At 36.9% G+C, this 13669-nt stretch overlaps 2 protein-coding genes across 4 annotated transcripts; both read right to left on the reverse strand.

Moving 5' to 3' along the window:
* Window positions 1-558: 558 nt before the first annotated feature.
* On the reverse strand, window positions 559-6617 carry LOC125196969 (zinc transporter ZTP29). Its single transcript, XM_048095646.1, has 12 exons — window positions 6259-6617; window positions 5884-5942; window positions 5635-5727; window positions 5451-5540; window positions 5258-5339; window positions 4008-4063; window positions 3115-3171; window positions 1981-2021; window positions 1627-1694; window positions 1482-1538; window positions 1279-1396; window positions 559-824 (listed from the first exon to the last, which is right to left on the reverse strand). Exons 1-12 carry the CDS (start codon window positions 6329-6331, stop codon window positions 779-781), a joined length of 840 nt encoding a protein of 279 aa, XP_047951603.1. The 5' UTR covers window positions 6332-6617; the 3' UTR covers window positions 559-778.
* Window positions 6618-8422: 1805 nt separating this feature from the next.
* LOC125196950 (probable serine/threonine-protein kinase PBL26) lies at window positions 8423-10751 on the reverse strand. Of its 3 annotated transcripts, none has more exons than XM_048095619.1 (6): window positions 10660-10751; window positions 10237-10421; window positions 9936-10159; window positions 9657-9846; window positions 9176-9567; window positions 8423-8820 (listed from the first exon to the last, which is right to left on the reverse strand). In XM_048095619.1, the coding sequence occupies exons 1-6, from the start codon at window positions 10665-10667 to the stop codon at window positions 8497-8499; spliced, it is 1323 nt and encodes a 440-aa protein (XP_047951576.1). In that variant the 5' UTR covers window positions 10668-10751; the 3' UTR covers window positions 8423-8496. The 3 variants fall into 3 exon arrangements, with proteins under 3 accessions (XP_047951576.1, XP_047951584.1, XP_047951592.1); XM_048095627.1 differs by having other exon boundaries at window positions 10237-10352; window positions 10660-10725; XM_048095635.1 differs by lacking the exons at window positions 10237-10421; window positions 10660-10751 and having other exon boundaries at window positions 9657-9851; window positions 9936-10076.
* Window positions 10752-13669: the final 2918 nt, after the last annotated feature.

The following is a 13669-nucleotide window of genomic DNA, read 5'->3' on the forward strand; positions in this document are numbered from 1 at the left end:
TTTTGTGAGTTAATGAAGAGAGAGTAAAATAAGAGAGATGAAAAAGTAGAGATAGAGTTGTTTCCATTTTAGGAAACGTTTCATTTTTAATGGGACAACCAAAAAAGGAAAACGTTGCATTTTTAATGGGACAGAGGGAGTATTATTTTATCAAAAGCTAATACTAAGGAAATGTAGAGGACCAGTTTTATATATTAGCTTATTAGCTCTTTCTATCATATTATAGGACCTTTTTTAACTAATACTCTCTCTCCCTATGGGTTTAGGATTTTAAATGAAATGTCAAGTCTCATCTTTTAAAGGCACGAATTTTAAGAAAGGTTAAAATAAAGTTAGTGGAAAAAATTTAATTGAATATAAGTTCCACTTGTATATTACTCTTTTTCCACAATAACTAGTAATATCTTGGATTTCAAAATAAATAACCATAGCATTGATAAAATGAAATTTTAAAGATTTTTTCCCTTAGTTTTTCCATCATCGAAATTGTTTTCTGCTAACATCTTGTCTACCACCAATCAAACTCATTTAAATAAATAAATAATAAAATCATACTCCTTTAAATGGAAATAATACTTTTCTCCAAATAATAAATGAAGAATTCAGAATTTAAATGAAGAATACATTTCTACTAACATCCATATTTAAGAGTCGTGTGTCTGTATGTATATCTGTTTTCCTGTTACAAATATTAACCAATCGTGTTACCACCATGTATGAAACGTTGAGAAATCGCGTGACTGCAATTTCAGGGAACGAAAACCCTTGATGGCGATAACTACAAGCTCACTTCTGATGGCAAGCTCAATTCAAGAAAATATAGGCTGCAGTTCCAAAACAAACAAGGGTAAATGGACGAGCACATGTACAAGGGTCAGAGATAAAAATAGGATATCATATCTATAACCAATTGAACAAAGAAAGCATTATCCTGAGATCACTCCGATATGGGAAACGAAAGAGAAAGCAAATCTTTCTCCAGCCCCCTTCCCCGAACTAAATGAATCAGTCCACCATCATCATTCAATATCATCTCTTTTCCTTCTTTCTAACTCTAGCAGACTCACATACACCATTTTCTAGTGTTCCGAGAGGGTGTATGGTCAGATGAAATAGAGCGTTTTCGAAAACCTTACTCTTACTAGTGATTTCTGCTCGATACAGATTTTTAAGAACATTATAAAATCAGCTTAAACCAACCAAAAGAAACAGGTCAAAGATACTAGAGGCAACCGAATCAAGATTTGATAAATTTGCATGAAAATGCTTTTACAATACCTTGCTGACATGAAAGCCATCCCAACAAAAACAGCCTTTACTGCTCGTTTTTGTCCACTGTACTCAATTGCCAAAGGCAGCATTTCATGCAAGGTAAGAAAAGCCATCACTCCACCAACTTCAAGCAAAGCAATACAAATGCATCCACAAACATGTCAGATTAGAAAATCTTAGCTTTTGTAAAAAAGATTTAAAGAGTAAACCTGATGCAAGAAGGCCCTCAAGTATTTCAGGATTCAGGCTGCTGGGAAATAGATAAGCTGCAAATGATTAAAAGCAAGAAGCGTATGACATCAGAAAGTCTTGGCATTCTAAATTTATACCAAAAACTCAAAGTAGAGGTCAGACCTACAACAATTACACCAAGAGGTTCAGCAAAACCAGAAAGAGTAGCCAGCTTGAACGCCTGCCATTTGCTGATATATAGCAAGCACAAAATATTTAATATAACTTTCTCAAAAATAGCTAAACAGCTGTAAGTGAGTTAGATATGACAATATTGCATTGTTTTATAGGCTGCCAAATGAGAATAGACTACATATTGATATAGATGAACTGCAATCCTACAGATCAAGATAACAAAGTAGCATGGATAACAAACAACTTCAGGTTCTACCATTTGTTAATCAATAGATAAGCCCAAATTATTTCACATACTAAATTATTCGGTTATATTCAAACGATACCATGGAGGGCTTGTACCTCTTTGTGGCAAAATAAATAGGAAGTGCAACAGCAACACCCTGCACACCAATATAAAATGTTAAACAAGTTACAAGGCATTATCGTATGATCAATATATGCCAGACTTGAAGCTTAATTCTAAATAGCATCATCATAATCAACTGCTCCTACCAGATAAAAAACCAAATATGAAGATCAAAAGGAATGGAACCCAGCAGCCCAATGCAAGCAATAAAGATACATATATCATGCAAGGTGGACCGAATAGAAGCATGGTAAGATACACAAATCAAGGAAGACATTATGTATAACTAGCTGGGATAAGAGACAAGTGGAAGAGCGATCCCAACCATGGAGTATCCTCTACTCATGTGTTATAATTATGGTCAAAATATTCGTTTTGATATTCCTAAGTTATGTGCATGCATGTAGCCATCTAAACAGTAATTTTCAGCCATTAAAAAGGCTTGTGCTTGTGTATGAAATCAAACTTGAATTTCATATCAAATTGGCATTTGCCTCGTGAGTTGAATTCTCTTTGCAGAGATTTTCACTTGCTGAAGCACATAACAAGACAATTGAGCAAGGTCTTTTGGTGCTCATGGTGCCAAGGTTCTTGGTAGATTATAAAGCCAAAGGATCAAGGTTTCCAAGCTCTTAGTATGATCAAAGTGGATTCTCGATCTGGTGAGACTGTAACTCTTATAGATGGGGCTCTTGGATCATGAGCATGGTATAAGAGATGGTGTCCGTAAAATTTGATTAATATTGTTCTGTATAATATAAAAATACCAAGGCTATACCAGATAAGTAAGAAAAAGAATTCCAGCTCCCAGATACAGAGTTTGAAACCAAGAAAGAAACCAATGGAGGAGCTGCTGCAGAGTAAATAAGCTCTTATTTCAAGCTTATATTTAAGGCTATCAATATTTTGGTAACTTGCATACAGGCATCCAATTTAAATTTATGCTGGCAGCACTCAGCAGAGGTACTCACTGCAAATACTAAAACATTTAGGCATACACAAATAAAGCTAACATAAAACATCTCAATATATATTCTAGAGGCTACATCACTAGTGGTGCAGCACATCCATTCAGGATATTTCACATCAAAGCAAAAGGCATCTATAACTAGGCACTGAGAAGATACCTCAGGAATATTGTGCAAGGAAATAGCTAGTGCCAAGTTCAGACCAACACGAAGACCCTGAGAGATATAAACATAGAAATTGGAAACTGTAAGAAAGAGTATAAGGTCTTTCAAAATCAACACCCAACAATCCCTCATATTGATAGATTTAAAGGGCACAGAGGCAATATGAACCAAAAAGAAACTAATATATGCAAACAACTTAATGAACAAAAAAACATTGCTCCAGAGATTTCAAAGGGCACGGAGAAAACTTGAACAAAGAGAAACTTTTGAACTGAATGAACAGGAACATGATCCCACGGATATTTCTCCTGCCCAAGCATCTGGACGCCGACTAAAAATTGCCAAGGACCTAGATAGCTCAAAATAACCAAGGTCCTGGACAAGGTCCATCCACTTCTTAGAGGACAGGGACTATTTTATTTACTCTAGGGCATAACCAATACTAATAACTATTACCTGAAAAAACTGACTCCAAACAAAGGGTAAACTATAAAAGAAACAAAATAACTGCTTGCATCATGTGGTTTCCCAGCTCTTTTCTTTTTTCCCTGGGTCATCAGTTTTATCCACATGAGATTTCAACATTTCTCTGATGAACTTCCACAGTTCCACCTTAATTCTCTATACATGTTTTTCAGATTGAAAATGAAGAATGTTGTCCTTCTTGGAACTAAAATGGGTGGTTAATCATAGTTTAGTTTATGTACCCAACTTTCAGCTTTTTCCAAAAATTATCTCTAAATCATGCTTTCACTTACAAAACCTCCAGCTTCAAAAAAGTTTGATTTGTATCCCACTGTGCACACTATAGTGAACTCAAATTGCTGCTTTGTAATAGAAAAAGCTACATTCACAGCATATAAATATCTTATAAAACAATTCGCCACCTTCATTGATCCAAGGAACACTGCCATTCCCTCAGGAAAATTGTGCAAACTTATACCTGGAAAAACAAAAATTGGATCAAAGAGATTCCATCTTTAAGAGAAATTATAAATAATCAAATGAACCAAGCAGATAACTCTTCAACTTAATAAAACCTAACAAGCATCAATACTGAATTTTTGATATTGTAATCATACGATGGCATGACAAAGGAAAAACAATAATAAGCTTACAACTGTAATAGCTAAAGAGAAATATGTATATATCTTGAAATGTTATTTATAATTAGTGTGGTGATATGATTATGAATGTCTAACTTGGATACTACTAATTGATAACAAAGTTGGCAGAAATGATGTCTTCAGAGAACCAAATAGCGTATGGGAAAAGCATTACCAGATAGTGTCCAAGTTTATGCAGTCCATGTTTTATATAAGAAAATAAAAATGAAGCCATTACAAAAGGGATGAAAAACCCAAAAGTCAAGTTACGGTCAACCTAACACAAATGTCTCATATCTCTATTGATATTCTAATACACAAAAATCCCTCAAGATCACGGTATTTGATGCACACCAAGAACCTCTAAACTTATCTCTATCCCACACCTTCTCTAAATCTTATTTATGCTCAAAGGCTCTCATTTTAATTTCTAACCACAATCCCCAAGAAAGGTCTGGAACCATGAACTCCTAATAAGTAATATCCATGACTGTTTAACAATCAAACTGCAAGACCAAAACAGATCTTAAACTTAACATGGCATAAGGTGTGCCTAACATTAGCTATAAAGATATGTCAATGTCGTGGTTGGAATTCTGTGTGGCTTGAAGCTGATTCCATGTATGTCGTAAATCTTATTACTTCATGTTTGACAATGGTTTCTTGGAGATTCAAAGCTCATTGGTGTAGATTGCTTCAGATTTTATGTTTATGAACTTCTGGGTCTCTCACATTTACAAAGAAGGCAATCAAGCAGCAGACAAGATGGCTGATCTTGGCTTTGATATATAGGATGGTTTTCTTTTGGTCACTCTTCTATTGTTTCTCCCATTAATCGAGATATATGAGTGTTTTTAGCTTTTGTTAATTTTTGTAGTAGTTATTACAGTCCTGTTACGTGTTTGGGGGTTTATGGAAAACAACAAGTCAATCAACCATCGAAGGTTTTGACAATTTAGCATAAATAATGCAGCCAAATTGAGATTATTAAAGATCTAGACATGATTGAAAAATCCAGAGAACTAGCTCACCTACGGCAGTGATGATTCCACTAAACAAGACTTGACGTCGATGCTTCTTCATGATATCTTTGTTCCGTTCATCCCCATTTTTCTGTTTTAAGGCACAAAATGACTCTTCAAAAAACAAATAATCAGATGATTCAGATCCAGTAGATACTTCAAGTCTGGTTGGTTGTCAATTATGACACATTTTAAAAAGAACCTTATTTTTCTCCTGATGTGGAACAGGTGCAAGCTTTGGTTCGGGGATGAAATTGGCGATCACCGCAAAGAAAATTACACCTGCATAGAACTAAGAGGCCAATTTACCAGCAATCAAGGAGATTAGATAACAAACAGAAACAAGATTACTTAATAATGATTATATCATTATAGAGAGACCATACCCAGAGATTTCCCTTTAAGAAGCCAATGGAATTAATGGCATTATGAGCCAAGTCTAAGAAAGATATGCTCAACATCAGCCCAGCAGCAAAACCCTATCAAAGGCCATCCTCAAAATTACAAAACAAGCTAATTCCAACTAAAATCTATAAAGCAATCAGAACACAGGTGTCCATTAGCATGTCGAAACTATAATTTTACCCGAACTTAACATAAAACAATACAGTATCGCCTCATATTGTTGAGCTTACTTGTAAAAGGCCAAGAGTCTTTAGATTTGGAGTCTCACTAAGGACAACAAAAAGTGCTCCTGTTGAGAAACGAAACTGGTGAAGCATTAACTCTGTGTCACGGCTGATGCCAAATAATAGAAACCAAAACTCATACACTTGAACACACAATAAATACTCATAGAAACTCCATTTTAACCGGTGAATTGCAGGTTGAAACTAGACGCAATTGATGCCAATTGCCAGAGACTAGAGATACATAAGCAGAAAGAAGAAAAGAAAAGGTAACAAATGTAGTCTAGAATGAAAAGGAATCGGCAATCCTTATCAAATTAATTAAATTTTAGGTCACAGAACATACAAATCCTTAGGTGAAGTTGACAAACTTTCACTCACCAATGGAGGTGCTGAAACCACCCAGGAGGGAAAGTGCAAGCGCAACCAAAACCTGTGAATCCATTAAACCCATACTTCCCAAATACGCAGTTCAAGCTTGTCGAATTTTGAAACACAAATTGAACAGGAAGGAGTAAGGGTTATAGAAGCTAAAGGCTACAGGAAAACCGAATTTATGTATTGAAAAAAGGGGGGGAAGGGAAGGGACAAAGAAATCCCTTGATTGGGGGTTAATCCTCAGTCATGAACTGCCGTTGAGGGAAAGAAATGGATTGATTGTTTTGAAGGGTGAGTCAAAGTGCGATGCTTTGGCATAACCGCTGCCTGCATTAAAAAACTGATTGTAGGTTGGACTTTGGAGTTAGAGTCCGATAACTGATGAGTATTCCATACCAATATTGCACTTCAAAGCATCTCCAATGAGATACACTACAATTTTAATCGTGATATGTAATTTAGTTTCAAGGATGCACTATAATTAATAAGTGAAATTTTATAAAAAAAATCAAAACACATTTCAGGTCTTGGATTCTTAGATTGGATAGTTGTGGTAATAATATCGGAACTACATTATAATACTAAAAGCGTTACATTATTAGCCGAGCTACATTATTAGACTACATGATCTACATTATTAGATGACACGTGGCATTAATCTAACGGTTACGTCACAAGATCTAATGACTGTGATTTGCTTTTATTTTTGACATAATTCCAATTATGGATATGAACACTACTACCCTTCAATGCAAAAATTAATCTCATTTTTTTATTTTTAAGTAAAAAATACCTATATTTAGGTTTGCATTAAGCCAAAACCAATATTTTTAAAAAAAAAATTTATGAGTAAAAAAGCATAATATAGATAATATTCTTTTAAATTTGAGTTTAGTGTAAACTGTTGGAGTAAATCATATTTGATGTGACATTTATACTAACATGAGTTTGAGTTTAGTGTAAATGGTTGGAGTTGCTCTTATACCTAAATGTATATGTCTATAGGGTAATACTCCATCCGTCCAACAAAGTTTGTCCCAGTTTGACTCGGTGCCAGTTTTAAGAAATTGTTTGACTTTATATTAAATGGAGGTGTGTTGTGGAATAAAGGTCTCATATTGAGATTGAGAAGTGTATTTAATGTTTTTTTTTGTTGGTAGATTCCAAGTGAGACAAATTTTGTGAGATAGACGAAAATGGTAAAATGGGACAAACTTTGTGAGATGAGGGAAGTACTTGATTAATCAATAATTAATGCAATTATATTATGGTTTTTTTTCTACTTTGGGGAAGAGCGAAGAAAATATTCACAAGATCAGAAAAAAAAATTTGTTTACACACAGCATGTGCATTTTCAATGCACGTAACATTAACCTCTTTTTCCTAGGTTCTATGCACTTTTTAAGTGATTTTGAGACTCAGTTTTAGTACAAAGTTTGATCTTTTAAGCTACAGCTCGACTCAAAATGGACAAAAGGATGAAGTTTGGGACACAAAAAGATCCGTCAATGAGTCAGGCACACGTTGTTAACGAAATCTCACCCAAAAAGCAAGTTCAGACCACGCGAGGTATTCAGCAAGCCACGAATGATTCGATCAGTCCAGAACAGCTCATGATCTACCCAGTCCAGGACAAACAACTAGAACCATGTGGTTCGTCACCGCAATCTACACACGCCCCGCGAAGAAATCCTCAAGAGTCCAGAACATATTACACAGGCCACGCAGCCCACATGAATACGCTCTCTAAACATTAGATGGATCTCCTTATAAATCAGTTCCTCAATCGCATAATTGGTTTGCTGCTTTTAACTTTATCAAATAATAATTTAATAATAGTAACAATAGATGACCTTTAGTCTTAGATCGATGGTCAATGAGGGTGGATAGATTGTTTCGTCAAACTAGCGGCGATAGACAATTGATGGCCCAAGGACGATGGAGGCTTTGTGCAAACATGCTCGTCTCAACATGTAATTTTCTAATTTAACTGTAATTTTATCTTATGTGATAAATTTTTAATTTACATTTACAGTAGTATTTTAATAACAATAGTTATAGTCTTAATTTTATCATGGGAAAAGACTATGAGTACTAATGGTCACAAAAATTTCATATAGACATAACACACCACATATATATATATATATATAGACACACACCAATGTTAAAATTCTGACATGGCAAATGCCTAATCTATTTGATCATGCTTGAGCGGATACCCTTATCACCTTGATAAGACTAATTTTCGCAATTATGTCTAGACTTGGAGCCCCATGCTATGGCTTCGGCAACTGCTCTGTCGCGTTCTTTAGACGTGATTTCATTAGTCAAATGGGGTGAGGGGGGAGAAATAGGGCGGGAGTATCCCTCATCCCCTTGCAAAGGAAGGCAACCGAGCGCAGTCACTACATCACTGATCAAAGGGCGGATAGTTTCATCTTCTTGAAGACACATGGCTGATATTGCAACTGCTTGGTTGAAGCTTTTCTTGGGGAAGTCACCTCTAAGTAGTGGATCTGTCAGTTCCGAGAATCTACCCGGCTCCATGAAAATGGCTTCAGCCTTATGATCACAAAAGAGATGGAATGTGTAAGACATATTGGTTTTAGAGGAATTAATATATATAGTATTCCCTCTGTCACTAAAAAGTATGAATTATTTCCTCATTAGTTTGTCCCCGAAAAGTATGAACCTTCTAATTTTGGAATAGAACACATTACGCAAACCTATTATTTTATTTACAACTTATACTATTACACTACACTACTAATGATGTGGAGCCCACTATCTAATAACACTACTTACACTATATTTTATCTCTCTCTTTCTTTATCAATTATACATTAAAACCCGTTTCAAACCAAATGTTCATACTTTTCAAAGACGGAGGGAGTAGAATTTAGAGGTGGGGCCTTACCCATGTCACAAGATTTTGTTGCTCGGGACCCCTTCTGCTGTCAATGGCTCTTTTTCCTGTGATTAATTCCAAAAGAACAACACCGAAGCTATATACATCTGATTTGACGGTGAGCTGACCTGTGCGTTGATACTCAGGAGCACAATAGCCATATGTTCCCATAACCCTTGTAGATATATGAGTCTTATCTCCAATAGGTCCAAGCTTGGCGAGCCCAAAATCAGACAACTTGGTGTTGTAGTCTTTGTCCAACAAGATGTTGGATGATTTCAGGTCGCGGTAGATCACAGGAGGGTTTGCCTTATCATGCAAATACTCCAGACCTTTGGCAGCTTGTAATGCGATTTTCATCCTTGTGAACCAAGGTAGTGGTGACCGATTAGGGGGTAGGTCTGCACCAAATTAAACCTAAATTCAATATGCATTTACAAGACAAGACAAGACAAGAAAGTATAATAGTCATGTACGTATATAAACATACCAAGAAGATGGTCTTCCAGAGATCCCAACTGCATATATTCATACACCAGAAGTCTCTGTTCGCCATCCGCACAATAGCCAATTAGGTTCACCAGATTCTGATGGTGTAAAAAGCTCAACATTAGAACCTCAACAAGAAACTCCCGGTTCCCTTGCAGCCCATTACGATCAAGTTGCTTAACTGCTACCAACTGAACTAAAAGGCGTGTCAGTTGTAAATAACTCAATTTGTCAAAGAAAATATATGTATATACAATATAGTTATATTGTAGTAAATCACCTGATCAGTTTTGTCGAGACGACCTTTGTAAACACGACCAAATCCACCTTCACCAAGCAAATATTCTTGCCTAAAATTTTTTGTGGCTGCAGCCAACTCCCTAAAAGTGAAAGTTTGAGCTGCAATATTGTTGCTATCTCCTGCAACATTGTTCTTCTCTCTTCCTTCGCTGCTTGTAGTTGTCTTGTTAGTTGTAGCTTCTACTGCTGTCTTTCTTGGATTTTCTATAAATATGTATACATACGTAATTCGAAACAAAGATAACAAATAAAATGAAAATGACATAGTGGGTGTTAATTACCATTGGATGGCTGTTGGGAGCTAGAATTACGGTGTGACTGTGGAGATGGGTCTTGATGGGGAATGGATGGAGGGAATGCTCCTTTTTTCTTTTCTGTGTACCTCTTTGCTGCTCTCCTTCGAGTCGAGAAGCAAGAAAAACATGTCATTATTACAGCCTTTATATCAAAAGGCACGCAACATTCCCTGATCAAAATTCATTCAAATAAATTAGAATTATTAATTCATTTTTCTTTCACAACAAATATGCAGATAGACATATCAATACAAAACAATTCCTCGAATCATTAGCCATTTAAATCATGGTTATGCCTGTAACAATTAAAATGTTCTGGAAAGGAAACCCTAACATTGTATAAATGATATATGCAAAATTAATAAGATGGAAATATGGGTAGCATGAAAGAATTTGAGAAATAAAAACCTGATCATTTCCAAAAGCCATGTTTTGGAGGAGTGATGACAAAGGAAGAAATGCTTTTGTTTTTTCTGCACATTTTCCGAGGAAAATGGAGATACACGGGAAGGAAGTATGGTTACAAAATTACAATGGCAAATAAATTAAAAAGATGGCATCTGCTCTATATTTAGACAATTCAAGTTTATAGCATTATTTGCGAGAAATATTTTATAAAATAAATCCCTCTGAATAACCATTTCGCTTGGCTAAATGTTAATTCTAATTATAAAAATTAAAATATTCTATTAACTTCACATTTTTTATTTATATTTACTATTTTATAAAAATTAAACGAAAATATAGAGATCCAAAATCGGGCAAAATCGATTTCTCCTAGTACGATTTCTACGTTCGAGCAAAATCGGGAAATCTCTACTATCCCTCCTACTGGTGAGGACACCATCATCCTATGTTCAGACTTTCTAGAAGGCGAGCTTAAGGTATGCACACACAACTTAGATATGAAAGAATGCGATGCGCCCGTGTCAGACAAAACAACGATAGGGGTATCGAGGAATGATCACACAGTAGCATTGTGAGGAAGGCAGTTGCGCAAGAAAAGACATAGGGCAGTTGCACAACAAGATGAAAGGTACTTGGAAGAAAATAGAACGGACAAGTAGGTTCACGCAATAAGGTAGAAAAGAGTAGAAGTGGCTCAGTGCAAGATAAAATAATAAAAGGTGTGAATTCCCCATAGAATCTCAAAATGTGGTCTCAAAGGGGTCTCAGTACAACGAACGAAAAGGAGTAACGCAAATGCGAAAGTAAGATGGTAAGGTGAATAAAAGCTTTAGAAATCTCAAATTCCATACCAGACTGCCCGATCAAAATTTGCAAAAATTTCGGACAGCGGTTATTGATCAAACATGTCAAGGCCTAAAACAATCAGTCGCGTCAGAATTTAGGAATATAGACAGATGTCATGAAGTTGCACTAGTAATGGTTCAACGGGTTTGTTGAGGGCAACTCAAAGTGATTGGAACTTTTCAGAACCGTTAAGGAAGAAGAGAACATGATAGCCTTAACTTGGTGCTGAAGAAAGAAAAATCATTGGGTGTGAAACAATATATGTAGTGAAACCGAGCTAAAAAGAATTTCACTTCTGCCAGAAAGAGCTTGCCACAAACATGGTTACAAAATAAAGGGGTGAACCAAAGTTCCAAGAAGAATGTTTCATCCTTTGAAGAAAAACAGGTCTGGAGATGTGATCATACTGAAGGTCATAACTACAAACAACTTTAGGAATGAAGTTCAATGACGGAAGCTCATAAAATCAAATATCGTTCTTATGAATTTGAAGAATACTACTCAAGCAAGAGGTCCAAAGTTACGAGGGCAAACACAAATTTCAAACCAAGTGAGTCATGACTCGATATAGGAAAAGAAATAAGGGACATCACTCGCAAATTGTGAGTCAACCAAGGTGTTTAAATAGACAAGGGCTCACGGTTATTCAAAACGTCCCGAAAAGAACTTAGGGCCCAAGGAAAGACTACATAATAGCATTGTAAGAAAAACTGCTACACAAGAAAAGCAAAATAAGTTTGCCCAATCAAAATGAAAGATGCTTGGAAGAAGAATTTGGGCGGGCAGGTATATCTACGCAATAAGGTAGACAAAAGTAGAAGTAGCTCATAGCAAGACAAGATAATAAGAAGGTGCAAATTCCCCATAAATTTTCAAAACGTGGCCAAAAGGTCTTAGTACATCGAATGAAAAGGAGTAAAGCGAAATGCGAGAGAAAAGGTAAAGTAAGTAACGATTCTAGAATTTTCAAAACATGGGGAAAGGAAAACAAAATCGCTATTCGAGCACTAGACATTTCTGCCCTCGTCCTCTTCGGGTTCTTCCAACTCTCCGACACTCTCCGCATTCGAACTCTCTCCCTTCTCGAACGGTCCCATCTCCTCGTCTTCCTCCTCGTCGCTTGGGGCGAAGGAATCGAGGTAAGCAACTCTTCGGCCTCTCTTATGATCCTTCGAGGGGCTGAAATGTGCATCCTAAGGGTCCTTCTACGGGGAACGCGGGCAACGTGTGGCTCCTCATCATCGCGATACTTCATTCGGCGCGCTGCTCCTGGCGAGTACTTCTGCGTCGGCGGATGGAGTGGAGGTCCGTCGATGGGGGCAGACATGGCCGGAAGTAGGACTCCCATTAGGCCGACGAAGTCTCCTCGAGGCGTATATTTGGGTGGGCTAAACCAGGTGTAGGATACTGAGGCTTGAGCGGTCCACTCGCTCCAAGGGGAAGGTAGCATATGGATAAGTCGCATGATTCCCTCGTGATGGGTAGTTCCATACGCGTAAGCGTCCAGCTAGTGATCGTAGAAATCGGTGACGAAGTTCAGGAGGAACTGCTGTCCGTCCCATTCCAGCTCTCTATAACGTTCTACCGGAAAGTTCCTATTCTTGGCGTAACGGCGACGCATAAGGGCGTGATAGGGTTGAACCACCTACATAAAGGGGAAAAGGAACAAGTCAGCACCGCCACAAAGGGAGAAAAGAATAACAAGCGTGTATGGTTCCAAGTGGTGCCGCGAAAAAGGATAGATATGCGTAAAAGCAAAAGATGGCGGTACGAAGATAGTATCGTCGGACGTTCGCGTTCTTTCTATTGTTGGTACAAGCGCTGTGATCGTATAGCTAAGGCATGCTAGGTTCAAAAGTCCAAGTCCAAGCATCGCAATATTTCAACATAATCTCACGTAATCACATTAGCATTACACAGTGTTCAAAAGTTCTCATACGCATTCGACAGATCATCATTCGGGAAGCATCGCTTCTCATTCACAATATTTCCAACACTTATAGCATGCTTTACACAAAATAACACTTTCCACCGAAATTTCCAAGAGCATAAAGTTTCAATCATAGAGATATTCTGTACACTACGCTTGAAGTTCAAAGACATCCATCTTAATTAGTTAACATGCTCAACACCCGCCACCACTCGTCATCGTTCAACCTGCACA

Source organism: Salvia hispanica, chromosome 1 (genome assembly GCF_023119035.1).
Source record: "Salvia hispanica cultivar TCC Black 2014 chromosome 1, UniMelb_Shisp_WGS_1.0, whole genome shotgun sequence".
In the NCBI taxonomy this organism is placed as follows: Eukaryota; Viridiplantae; Streptophyta; class Magnoliopsida; order Lamiales; family Lamiaceae; genus Salvia; species Salvia hispanica.